Genomic DNA, 14,272 nt, shown 5'->3' on the forward strand with positions numbered 1-14,272 from the left:
TGCGTGTGTTTTTGCTTCGGCTAGCAACAGCAGGTTGCTAACAAGCAAAGGAAACTGTTGAGTTGTACACAGAACATTCTGAGAATCAGTAACCACATAACCAAATATAGGAGAGGATCTCCTCCGAGGCAGGATGGGGGAGGGACAGGCTTTGCAGTGCAGCATGCTTTCTGACAACCTTGCTGTCGTGAACTCATGGAAGAAAAACCCATTGAGCCGCACACAGCAATCGGAAGGACCCGGCTCAGATTCAATCGGAATTCTCCGCTCTCTCGGAGCACGGCGATCAATATTTATGATTCAGTGTCTGACGGAAACAATGGTCAGTCGATTCTGCTGTACCAATTTACAGCAGGAGCCTCGTATGTTGAAACGATGAGAGTGACGGTGTTTCCTAAGCAACTCGAATGGAAATAGGATGTGTACTTCGTTTTTTGGGGGGTTATCTGTGTGAAGGTGGCAGGAAAAACAAAACTGCAGAAACACATTCATTTATGCCACTGATTTGTAAGCTTTCTAGTATCTTATTTTTCCCTCTGTTTGCATCTGAACAAATTTAAGCACATAGACAAATATATTAAGTGCTTGATTCTAAAAGAAATCAAGCTATTTTTTTAAATGTTATAAAAACTGCAAACAATCTGCAATTAATCTGTTTTTTGCTAGCTTAACTTTCCTTTAAATCTAAACAGTTTGGAATGTTAAGAACAATGCTGACATGACAAAAAAGTGACTCAGCAAACTGGTCTTTATAGAAGAAAAGGAAATTCAGAGGGTGAAATTCAGCAAACTCCTGATTGCAGGAACTCTGCAGTTTACATGCAGTTGCTCATCACTGGATGAGCAACTTACAACAGCTCCTTCAAATTGTACAGTGTTGTTCTGATCAAGCAATGGGAACAGAAGTGTATCAGAACAATGATTGAGTCTGTAGGTGTGTGTGTGTTTTATTTTGTCTTATTTCCCAAATAAACGGAAATGAACGATAATCACAAAAAGAGGAAGATCAGTACAAACAACTCCAACACAAGGCTGCAGCTGGGCTTGGTTTCAACCCAGAAGTGCCGTTATGCAGTTTTGCATATCACAATGGTTGACGCTTCATTAGGGCCAGAAAATAATATTTATCAGACTTGGAGGAAGCCGTTGGCTTTGGCTTTTAAGATAGTGCATCTTCTGAGTTTCGCCTGATGATACGCTGGTTACTTGTTGACAATTGTAGCGCCCACGTTTCTATAATCACACTTTCTGTAATTGCTCCGGCGTTGTCACACAAAGTGGGATGTTTCTCTTTTAAATGTACGTTTTTTAAACAAAACATCCACATGAATCATTGGATTCCCTTTTTGCAAAACGTGTGAACCTGCAAAAATAAAAAAACTTTCTCCTAAATTCTTTGGAAGTGTTCTGCTTTCCTGACTGATTGTTTGAGCAAACAGACCCTGCCAAGATAAGATAATAGCATTCAACTGCAGAGTCAAATCTACGAACTAATCTTCAGAGTTTTCCTTAAATAGGCGTAACTGTTTGGACAAGACCTCTGAATTACTGGAAACCAGTATACAGTAAGCGTATGCAGTGATATTGCAGTTTGGGAAGATTACATGGTTTTAGTTCAGTTTTCCTGTTTTATTTCCCTGTATTGTGTGTTATTCATAAAGCACTATTGCTGCGGTATTTCTGTATCACAGTACATACCATTTCCTAACTGCATTAAAACGAGCAGCTCAGCAGTGAAAGATGTCATGGTACTGGCTCTTGAAGGACAGCTCTGCGGGGGTCCACTTGAGCCCGCCAGGCACTTGACCAGTAGGGTCCATTTGTAGCGTGGCAGGAGAAATAGCCCGTGACTATTTTGCCTCCCTAACCCGCAGGAGCACCAGAGCCTATGCAACGCTCCCTGTGGAATCCCCAACAGAGACTTCAACTTCGACTTCCCACAGCCAGGAGGCACACTGTATGACTAAACTGCACATTGTAGGATCAGTATGACTTAATTTGAAACTAGGGCTATAAAATCAGGTACTTGATTAGATTGTGAGAACATTGCATAACAGTTACACTAACAAAAAAAAAGATTATGCAATGGATTTTACGTAATTTTGTGCGAGAGAAATGACTTACTGCATTTTAAAATGCTTCGATCATTGTATACCGCGTTAAACTGAAAATGTCTGAATATTGTAATGAGGATATTTTACTCTTCCAAATCGTCCACATGGTAACAGTACTGAATTGATTTTGTGGTGTTTTTTCCTTGTTGGTTGCATGTGTACTAATTCTTGTCCCTCGAGAGCGCTGTCTTCTTCAGTGTCTGGAAATAACATTTTTGGGTTTCTTCTTTCACTTTGCATCATAAAACATGAAACTGTTCGTACCTTGTAAAACCTCACATCTGCTTTCATTACCTCAAGATTTTCAGCTTATAACATTTGAACCACTAAGAAACTAATCGCTCTGAAAGCGTTCAACCAATCAAGCTGCATCCTTTTTGTCAATTAACTTGGAATAACGCAGCCAGAACCAAAGTGGTATAGCTGAACCACTACCTGCTGCACCAAGGAATTCCTTTAACCCTTTCAGTCCTGGCAGGACCCCAGTCCCACCTTATCTTCACACCGTATGTTAACACATGCCATCGGAAATCACATTGGAACCTCCCAGGACTCCTAGGTCTCAGTCTGAGGTTCTGTATTTTGAGTGTATACATTGAGTACGCATATACTCAATAAATGAGTTTATTCTTCAGCTCAGCAAAAATAATTCAGGACTGAAAGGGTTAAAAATTGTGCTTCGGTGTAATCAAGCTTAGAGTTAAATTAATTACATACATCTGCAGCCTCAATAGTATTTAAAACTACAAGAAATGTCATTTAACCGGTGTGACGTCAATTCATCAAAATTTGCTACCGGTAGCAAAATATGACATGTATAAGCATCAGATTTTGCTACCTTGTCAAAATCTGCTACCTGTACCTAAATTTCATCTGTAGCTATTTTATTTTTTTTCATTTTTCAGGAAATATCTCTAACAATACTACTACTAATAATAATAATAATACTATCTTTGCAAAACTATTTTACAAATGTGTAAGGGTTACTTAGTGTCAAGAAAACACTGCGCTTCAATGTAAAACAAATATTGAAGTATAATTGCCTTTTTATCTTTTGCTTTTTTTATTTTTAGAAACATGTACCTAGCTCTATAGTTTACTGTACCGTTCGTTAACACCACCTGTCTGTATTTAATATAAAACTAATTATTACACGTGGAGTAAAATGTAACTTTACAAAACACGTACTTTCTCATCCAAAAAAATAGGTAGCCGTTTTTGATGAGCGTCTTAAGGAAAAAAAAAAAAATTGGGGCATAAGCAGTGCAGGGTGTAAATAGTCTGGGCATGCGCAGTATGCAAAGTAGGAATATTTAATAGGGAGCATACATTGCAACCATTCATGCAACCTTTCTATTGTCAAATGCAGCAAGTGGACTTGTATACACTCAAGTGGCTATGCCTTTATAGAGTCCCACAGTTAACACGTGTTGCTTGTAACAGCCTTAGTCCTTTTCATGGCAGAGCTCTTACATAAGCATTTTCGTTATCTTTTTAAATCGAGACCTTTCAAAATAATATCCAAATATCAGATTTGAAAATGTTTTTGTTTTTTTTTTGTTGCTTGCGTGACTCATTAAAACTAAGTGGATGGAAAAACAAAAAAATGGAAAAAAGAAATAATACAGTCGATTTGACTAAAAATAGACAGAAAAAGGCACAACATGTGACCACAACAAAAAGAAGTGTGTCTCAGTGAGTCATTGTAGGCTGGTGACAAAGGGTAATACAATCATCGTGAAGCACCTATGCGGACCACTGACAGGGCGACTGTAAAACATTCAAATTTATAACTACAGCTCTTTCCCCTCATTTATTTGTGTTTGCCAATTCCTAATATATAGGCGTGCAGAAGCAAATATCACATTTAACAAAAGAAAATTGATACGACCCACTTTTCTACTCCTACTTATTGAACGTTCCAAAATAGATTAGGAAATAACACTTCCCCCTCCGTTAGATAACTTCTGAAGAGGTGGGATGTTTTTAACTACCTGACACGACTTGTGTTGCTCATTGCTAACACTGCACATATTTATATATAGATATAGATATAGATATAGATATCAGGGCTTGACACTAACGGTTGCCCGGGGCAACCAAAGTTCAGCCACCACAATTTTGTTCATTATCAGATCAGAACCTGTCTAAATATATAACAGAACTTAAACTGACTTCAACTGCTCCTCTCTCGCTCCCCACATGGACGATCTGATAATCTGATTCGGTTAGTCGTGCATGGCGTTGACGGACACACAACATTCTCACCGTTATCTGTCCGGTTTGCCCCATTATAACCGACTATGTAAAAAAAAAAGAAATCAGTCATAAGAGGCTTTTTCAATTTGGATTCAGCCCTTCCCAAAGGAAAGGAAAGCGGCGATCAACAAGAGGACTGTACCCCCTCGACATCATCAGTCTCTGCTGTGCCACAGGCTGCCGGTAAAAGGGACGCGGCGATTTTGTATGAGGAGAAACAGCAACACAAATTCCAGGTTCAGTGGAACAGATGGTGGAGAGCAGGGGGAAGGGCTCATCGGCCAGACTATATGAAAGTCTGAACTGATGCAACGTACATCTGTGACTGAAAGTGATGCTGTATATCACAATGAAATGTTCAGTGTTTGTTGGCCTGGATAAGGGTGTCTGCTTGGTAAATAAATAATACATTTTAAGAAAATAGCAATGTTTATTTATTTTATTTTTTTTGGGCAACCTAAATTCCACTCAGGGCAACCTGGATTTTTTTCTGATAATATGATATGACATGTGGGATCTCTCTGCTTTTCTTTTTCATCCAGCATGCCAGGACATGGCACAGTTTCAGTAAACATCACAAAGGCCCCCCTCAAAGCACACCACAGCCTTTCTGGGAATAACTGAAGCTAAAGTGTGGAAGTCACACACAATTGACTTTGTTAGAAAGATTCAGGGCTTGGTGGTCCGGTGGTTAAAGAAAGGGGCTTGTTACCAGGAGGTTCCCGGCAGTTGTGATGCATAGATCACCCCATAGTCTCTGTAAGTCTCTTTGAATAAAAGTTTCTGTTAAATGACTCATTAATAATAATATTAGCTGTAACTAGATTGCTTGGAAATAAGTTTCCTATGTGGATACAATCTGAGACAAAGTCCAGGCTTTTTTTTACAGATGCGCTAGAAAAGTGAAACCTAATATATTTTAAATCAGCAGGCTATAAAGACTACTCTGAGACAGTCGTATAGAACCGGCCAGCATAAAGACAGAAGATTAGCGGTTATTTTTTGTATCTATTCATAACTCATCTATATACGTGCGATTAACTCTTTCAACAAACCTTGAATAGCTAGAAGCTAACTCCACTCAAAACTGCAGACTGCTATTGCTGTATAGAAAAGATAACTTCACATTTATATTAGGACACTGTTTCATCTTTATCATTATGCGATGTTGATTCGTGCTACTAGGAGTATAGATGACTATTATCAAGAAGGAGTAACACCAGTTGAACACTACGCCATTTTCACGTCACATTACGAGGGGCGAGCTAAACGTTGCTCTGTAGAGTCAATGGCAAGTAATGGTTTCTTACACTACACTCTGTATTTCTATAGCCTGTTTATTGATATCTGACTGATGTTTATAACAGATATTAGATACCTATATATATATATACTGTATATAGTTTAATAAAAGAGCTTGCATATATTTTACATGTATTCCTCTCAGCCACAGTTGTTATTAAACAGACATCAGTGACGTGTTAAAAGGCTGTACTTACGTTTTTCCCAGTGCATATTCTATTGTGGCAGCCTTTTTTCTTAATCCTCGGGAGCAGATCGTAAGTGGACCCAGGTATTTAACAAGTGGCAGATCTCACTGCTTTTTAAAAGCCCGCTAGAAAACCTCAAGTGATGTCACTTCCAACCACAGCCTGTTTTTCCCTCAGCTCTCCGAATCTCACACTGCTTGAACGGAAATACACAGAAACATCAGGTTTTCAGTGGCTGACCTGAACATTGAACCTTTCACCAAATACCAGAGCTGGGGTCAATTACAATTACAATTACAATTACAATTACATTTACAATTACATTTGCAATTACAATTATTCTGCAGTAATTACAAAGCACAATGAGTTCATTCTATAGGGTGATGCAAAACGTTTGGCCATAGCTGTACTATTGATATATGACATAGTCATCAGCGACATGCAGATAGCTCTGAATTTGAATTTACAGCCGTGGAGGGGGGATGTATGTCACTGACAAACTTGCTCCATTACTATCACAGTATCAGATCAACCCATCATTAAACATGTTTAAGTTACAGCATGGTTGAAATTGAGAACAGAAGAAAAGGAGACACATTATACTGCATGTCCACGCAAGGCAACTCTTTATGTTTAAATTTGAATCTGCACAATATGAAGTAGAATTGTATCCTTATCTCAGTGCTCAACGCAGTTCAGTCATTTTAAATGAGAACGCTTAATCCCCACGGGCCAGACTATCAGTGTTCTTAAAGGAAACACCTGTAAACACTTCAGGGTTCGTTGATTAACTATGTACTGAAAACAATTAAATAAAACAACATCTTCCTGTTGAGATCTTCATAGCAAGCACTATATTTATTATTTAGTTTTTGAACAGAATAGTTTGGAGGACAATATATACTTTGCCAGTTGCAACTGCAAGAACCAAATGAAGAAACAACTGTACTGCGTTGTCTGCAAATCAGATTATCTGTGTTACCAGAGCACTTGTGAGACGGATTGCATGTATTTGAAGATGTAACGGTTCTCTGTTCAGGCACTGTGTTTGTCCCCATCCTGCTTTTGTGACCTCAAGGGTTGGTTCTTGCATTTCTTTGCTTACAGGTTTCCCAGATGCCTCACTGATTAGGGTGCAGCTAGTTCATAATGTGACAACTAGAATAATTACAGTACACATACCAAGTCAACCTGCCCCTAGTTATAAGGACTGTGTGTTGATTTTACAATGGTAACTGTGATCAACATCATTTGCTACAAAGAATCATGGAATGAATACGGATAATTAAATCCACATAAATTAAAAGGGGCGGAATTCAAAATGAATGACTTCAGAACTCAGAGGACATGCAGAAGATATTCAGGTGCTATTCCTGTGATATTCAGTCAGAATTCATTAGGCATTTGCAGGCATTATTTTGAAGAGTTATCCCCACACAAATAAACAAAATACCATTGCAGTGATGTCATAATAGTATGAATGTTTAATGACTGGACTGGGTGCGTCCAAATAAAAAGATGAAATCTGCAATGCTGTGCTGCTGTGCACTGAGGCCTGCCACTTCCACTTCTGCAAATTAAAATGATAACACATCCAAAATTTATAATGAAGAAATGTTTTAATTTGTGGCTTTGGATGTCATTATCAAAGTGCTGCTTTAAACCAAGCACTTATGAAAGTTCAGCTATACAGACTATACCTTTAGCTGTCTATCGTGTTAAAAAAAAACAAAAAACGCTGTACCTGAACTCTCATTACTGTGTATTTACATAGTAGCTACTGAGCAAATGCACGTGTGCCTGCACATCATTGCAATGGTATTATGCATAGTTAAAATGTACTTCATGTATTTCTTGAATTGAATTTCACCTGCAGCTCTCGACTTGGCACAGTTTGCCAAGACCCTTCCTGACATGCAGAATTCCATTTAGCCCTTAATCCACACCACCTGACAGGCAAAGGAATAAACCTTAAATAAAAACCCACCCCTTTGTCCCGGGATAAACCTTTTAAACAGCGTAACTGGCACGGTCATTATTTTCTATTTGGTTTCATAGAAAGTATGACAGTTCATACCTAATGGGCGTTTCATGCTGGATAGAAGCTGAAGCTGAAACAGGAGATTTACAAGGTGTATTATTCAGAAAGAAGTAAACAGTGCCTGCAGCAGCCCTGCATTTAACACTCTAAGAACTATTAATGCATGCTGCAGTATACCCAGATTTTATTTTCACTCAATTATCATTACAAGGTGTTGTTCTTTTTTCCTGCTACATTCTTTCATAGTTTCTCTTCAAGTACAGTGCGAAAGCAAGCATTGGTGACTGTTCAGTTTGCGTCTAAAATCACAAAGGCAGTCTTAGCTGTGCGGGGACCTTAAAAACGACATCACTCAAGAGATGCCAAGGTCAGAGCATCCAAATTAGCGACATCTGAAAATCAACGGAGATTTGGGAATACTCCTTTGAAATGCAAGGTCATTTCCTTGTTTTTAAGAGAGAGACAAAGAAAACCGATGCCCCAAAAAAAGTGTCCGATGACTTTAAGAAAATCAGGCATGGTGCTTTTACTAGTGCACTTTAAAATGGTTTGTGTAACCACAATCCATCTGAGCATACTTGGGATGAACTTGAACAGTGCAATCGTCATGGCGATTCTCTGCCTACCTCTCTGAGCCAATTACATGAAATATTAACGACTGGATGGATTAACATCCTTGGAGACACTTTCTTGCCCCTTATGGAGCCTCTTTGTGGTTGTTTTAATACAAAAGACAGTGCTGTACCTGAAAGCAAACTTTAACCTTGCTGGCACGATAAGCTAGTTAACAATTATCCAGTCTCTTTTGGCACCACCACTGGCATAGTCATTAGCATGTTATCACTGTCTCACCTGCAGGTCTGAGTGCTTTTATAAGCTGATCAAACATGTTTCTTACTACCACAACATGGCATTTAGTGGATGCGGGGAAACAGTGCCCCCTCCTGGTTAAAAAGAATATCAAGAAGTATTTTTCTCTTTGGCTACTGCATGACTTGCACCAATGAGTTTTTTTTTTTTTCATTTCTGGATTCATTTTATATTTTGCCAATATAATGTTTGAACAAAAGTAAGTCACATGTCCATTCCATTTAGAACGCCCTGTTACAAAACATCAACAGCTACCCGATGAGCTCATTCTCTTTGGTGAACTGGCCTCAACCCTATTCCTGTTAGTGTCGTTTTGAGAAGCTGTTGTTTTTTGGTTGTTGTAACTTTAAAACTATGCTGTACACACGGGATGACATCTACACACATCATGAGATGTGCTGGAATTCATACCTATCAGTGCTTCTCACACATGTGATTTTCTGTTATTAATATTAGCTACCCAATGAACACAATCTTGTATTATAATTGAACGTTCCTCGCAGACAGGGGCTTCCTCCATTCTTGCTTGCCACAATATCAGCATGCCAGCCAAACACTGCAGCAGCAGGTGCTTAAAACTAAGGCCCCTGTGTTTATTCTTTTCATGATGTCATGGTTTTGCAGGAGGCATTTCAGATACCACCTATACACCTGACGTGTTAAAACCTTGTTGTTGTTTTGTAACTGTACTGGGCAATACCTTCAGTCCTGCATCCATGCAAGATGTACTAATCTTCTAGTGCTGCTTCTCAGTGGGACTCACCCAGTCACGAAGGCTGTGTTCTTTAATAGGATAAAGAGCGCAGTAGAAGGGTTGTGCCTATCGCATTCTTTCTCCCAATCAATGCCAGTTTTTTAGTGCATGCTTGTTCACTATACCCTGCCCTAAGGCTTGGACACTATTCCCGAGCTCTCAGCTTTCAGATCCACAAAGAACTTGGATAACATATCTTATTACCAATCCTGTCCCATTGGCGTCTATTCACACTACCTAGAAACCTCTTCCTCTAATAGAAGGATGTTTATCTCAACCATTATCTCATACCATTGCCTGATAGCAGTTTAATAAGAGAATAATGCATGTCTTGTCTTGTCCTTTACCGTTGCTACATTTAAAAAAAAGGGATTGGATTGGTTTCAAGTTCATCTATTCTCTGGCGATTATTTTATAATAATGACACACAGCCATTTCAAGAAAAAGACATTATGTGTAATTTAACCCATGCATTTGAGATACAGTATTCTACCCCGTACTGTATATTCACATACTTTCAATATGCTTTCATATATTTTACCATTGTAGGTATACATAGAAGTATTTCACCAAACACATTACCATGCATGGTTTTTATAGCCCTGTAAATATGAAGACGCTATCTCATACAGTGAGATACAAGGCCTTGACATGGCGGCAAACTTGCAAAAAAAAACCCCCACCTGTCCCACACTGGAACCTGACCGTGAGAATCCGATGTGTCCCTCAAGTATGAAGTCGATAGCTCAAAGCGTTAGGTCTTTATCACCCGCAAACCAAAAAGTCACATGGCCTCACTATTGGCAGCCATCATACACCTGAATAGAGCCGATAGAGTTTGCCTGAAAGGTTTGATATCGCTGAACATTGGAAGCTGCCAAAATGGTTTACGGGGTACTGTGAGTAGTCGTTGGATTCTTAAGTGCCTGATTCTAGCAAACCTGAGGCCAATCTCTATTGCACTATGCATTGCAGTGGAATCACAGTAGTCTCAATGCTGATCCTATGTACTGTTCTGCAGCAGTCATGCACCAGACAACTGCACATGGCAATATAATGTCTGTGCATATTATAGAAATCTTAAAGGATTTCATTGCAATTGGCTGCAAGTGGACTATTTGATTTTGATATGGTGCAGTGTTCCAAGGAAAGGCATGACTGTGCAAACACAGGAATGATTCCTATAGACGTGGGCGTGTGTTTGCTGTGTCGCTTTCATGCGGCTCCTGCCTACTTTGCTTTTGTCAGACAGACATAATCACTAACAACCCAGGCTACAGAGCGATATCATTGCTTATTATTACTTTTATAAAGTAGTAAAAGAACCCCCCCTTTTTAAGTGCCATGAATCCGATTCCAGCTAACAAACAATAAGGACACCTGCTAATTCAACAGAAAGTGCTCTTATAACGTGCAGGCATAGGGGGCCGATGATATGATTTGCTTGCTCAAAAGATAATCAGATTAATAAAAAAAAAAATGAGCATGCAGGTGCTGTGCACTGAGGGAAAAGCATTATGAGATGAGATGACTATTGAACATAATATTGTTTAAAGCTGGCACCCATGTTAAACGGAGGAAAAGCAGGGAAAGGCCTTAAAATGAGCAAACTTGCACGAGTGGGCCGACAGAGGAATTTGACACAAAGAGAATGTGGCGACAGTATCTGAAAAGACACACGGTGGTAGTTTCATTAAAGCAGAAACAGCTTTCAAACAGCTGGCAGAATTGACCCTAGTGCTTTCTTTGGATGTTGCACAACAACAGAAGATGAAATATGTGTATAATGGTCTAACTTTTCAAAGTTCAACAGCAGAACTGCTCTGGGGCACAGACAGCTTAAGTGATTGAACTGAGTGGCCCTTTTTAAATACTCCCCCCTCCCCCGATTAAAAGGACGTTAAATTATATAATCAACTAAATGCAGGTTTTGTTTTGATTGTATTCAATCAATATATTGAAAAATGTTGATGTACCCCAGTGAAAAACAACACATGATGTCCACATTAAAATAGCAAGTATAAACTGATATTCCAACACCAAATCAAATCACGTGCAAACCAATGACAGTGTTTCAGGGTTTAGAAGCATTTGGGCCTTCAATAAATCACCGGAAAGCAATTACCTTCCAGTATTCAATTAGATTTTCAACTCATTCACTCCCATTTATGCTGCCTCCCGGACTGACGATCGTCGACCTGCTGTACATTTCAAGCAGTCAATTGCTGGCCTGAGGTTCAAAACTGGCTCTCAGCACCCATTTCACTGACCCCACCGTTGACCCACAAAGATGCAAATATTATCAAAGGGGTCAGTATTTGCATAAATCTGGGATGCACCCCAATGTGCGGTTTGTACCATTTTCTAAGAAGTATGTTCTACCAAACATCTGTTTTGACGGTAGTTGATACCATACACATTTAACCCTATTTTTTTATAAATGGTCAAGCAAAATATATTTAATATATTTCTATTTTACATAAAGATTATTGCACTCCACCACAGCTTTTACATTACCAGAAGAAAAATAAATTAAATTTAAAAAATGTAATAAAAAAAACACAAACCAACTTATGGGGCAGAATTTTAAAAAAATAAATAAAAAGCAAATAAAAGCATTCATAGTTACCTGAAAGGTAATACTGTATTTGGCAATATAAAAAAAGACCTCCGTTTGCATGCCTTACTTTAAGTAGTCTTGCACTTTCTAGGTCACTTCCCCTCAGCAATCAAAGGCAAAAGCGTTATTTCAGCTAGTTTGGTGTCATGTGCATTTGTACAGTTTATTTCTCAGACAAAAGTATTGGCACTTGAAATTGTTTATGTGCTTATTTTATATAAAGATTGTTTGTTAAACTACCAGAAATTGTGCATGTTGGTCTTTTTCTTATTAATTAGTGGCTAGTGTTAACTAAAGGCTGTATTTAACATGTGTTCTTGAATTGTCTTATATGAAGTGTAGGGTGCCAATAATTGTGTCTGCAACTGTATCTATCTATCTATCTATATAAAGGTATTATGTTTAAAGTCTTTTACAGCATTTATTATTTATTAACTATTAATATCTAACCAGATTTCATATAAGCCTTGATTAAAATCAGGTAAAAACTTAGCAACTGGATATGATAATAAAAATGTCGAAAACTGACATTAAAACAAGTGCTTAGACATCTGCTTAGCTGGGTGCTGTCCGTATCACAGTTATCAACAAACAAGCATGCAGCCTTGCATTTGCATTTATGAGCTTGAGATGGGAAGTGAACAGTTACCATATGCTTCACGGGGCAGAGCAAGGCCACCTGATGCAGTGTTTAAAGACATCTAAAACGTGTAGAGAGAGGGGCTCCGCCTCTTCAAGGCCCAACAAATAGAAGGGGGCTTCCATCATTGAGAAGACCTGACACACAGGAGGGGGGCCATCTGAGACCCGACATACGAAGAGGCTTGCCAACCACAAAGAAAACCCAGAGTTAGTAGTTACTAGAACATATGGAGTGGGGTGTTCCACCTCTTCAAAAGCCCAACATATAGAAAGGGGGTTCCCCCGCTGAGGAGACCCGACACACAAGAGGGGGGCCACAGTCTCTGAGGAGACCCGACAAAGGGTTCCACCACTTGGGGCCCTCACATCAGTAGGGGCATCAGAACCTGAAAGGTAAGAAGACAAGCAGCTTTGGATAACACCAGATACAACTCTGGCCCGCTCCTAGCTGCGCTTGTTCAGGGAGATTGTTCATTTAGAGTAGACCACAGCCAGGCTGAATGGGGGCGAGACCAGCAAAGGCAAAGGCATGCAGTTCAGTCTCTACTGCCCTGATTGAACTTGTTATGGCATGACTGCTGTGCTTAGTTTCCTCTTGTTTTTTTTGTTTTTTTTTTGTAAAGTCCCTGGCACTTTCTTTTAATAAGTTAGAAGAGGTTAAGTTGCAAACTTCCCATTTTTTTCCCTGAAGAACCTGATGTGTAATTCCCCTTGTTTAATCGCCTTTGTTTTGTTGGCACACAGCTCAGTAATCTTCACTGTATAAATGGGTAAACATTTACTTTAAGAAACTGGCCTGCTCCGAATCCCACCCGCTGTAGTTTCAACATTGACATTATGAAAAGTGGTATTTAAGACCTAGATGTCATTAAATCAAGCAAATGAGATGCAAATAACTTTCATAAGCTGGTTTCCAAATATATATAAATATGCAAAAATAAACACTAAAGGCGCAGCAAGGTGTAATAAAGCACAGTGAAAGCATGGTAGAGCAGAGGTGAGCACTGTAAAGAGAGGCACAGTAAAGCACAATACGACCATGGAAAACCATTGTAAATGCACAGTATAACCTTGGGAAAATGGCAAAATTATCGTGCACATTTACTGTGAGGTACAGACAAAGACACTCTTATATTTGTTATGATCAATTTTTTCTTTTATTTAAACAATAATCATAAATATAACAAATTCACAAAACTATATACAATGGAGAGCCCCCCTCCTCCTCCTCCTCCACCCCCACCCCCCCCCGAAAATGCTCAATATCTTCTGCCACATAATGTTAAAACCAAGTTCTACCTGCATACGCGATTTTGCAGCTCTAATGCATGCAAACACAGTATTCACTCCTTCAACCTCACTCAGAACACCACATTCTTTCAAGTCTCGTTTTTATTTGTCCCTAACACAATGAACGATGTGAACTAGCATCCTTGACCATAAAATATAAATACATGCATTAATAAGGACAGAAATGACAAG

At 39.0% G+C, this 14,272-nt stretch overlaps 1 protein-coding gene across 5 annotated transcripts in view; it reads right to left on the reverse strand.

The window, feature by feature from the left end:
• The window catches only part of LOC117416280 (NF-kappa-B inhibitor delta), a 54,214-nt gene that overhangs the window by 26,269 nt on the left and 13,673 nt on the right, over positions 1-14,272 (reverse strand). The window contains exon 1 of one of the 5 annotated variants that reach the window (XM_059009603.1): positions 5,873-6,141. The exons of 3 other annotated variants lie outside the window; for them this stretch is intronic. Coding sequence is in view for 1 of the 2 variants with exons in the window: in XM_059009600.1 (XP_058865583.1) it covers positions 5,873-5,888 (16 nt within the window). In the remaining variant the exon portion in view is untranslated. Of the gene's footprint in view, positions 1-5,872; positions 6,142-14,272 lie in introns of those variants that run through there. One more of the 5 variants, XM_059009600.1, reaches the window with a different exon arrangement.

This window comes from Acipenser ruthenus, chromosome 39 (assembly GCF_902713425.1).
Source record: "Acipenser ruthenus chromosome 39, fAciRut3.2 maternal haplotype, whole genome shotgun sequence".
Lineage (NCBI taxonomy): Eukaryota > Metazoa > Chordata > Actinopteri > Acipenseriformes > Acipenseridae > Acipenser > Acipenser ruthenus.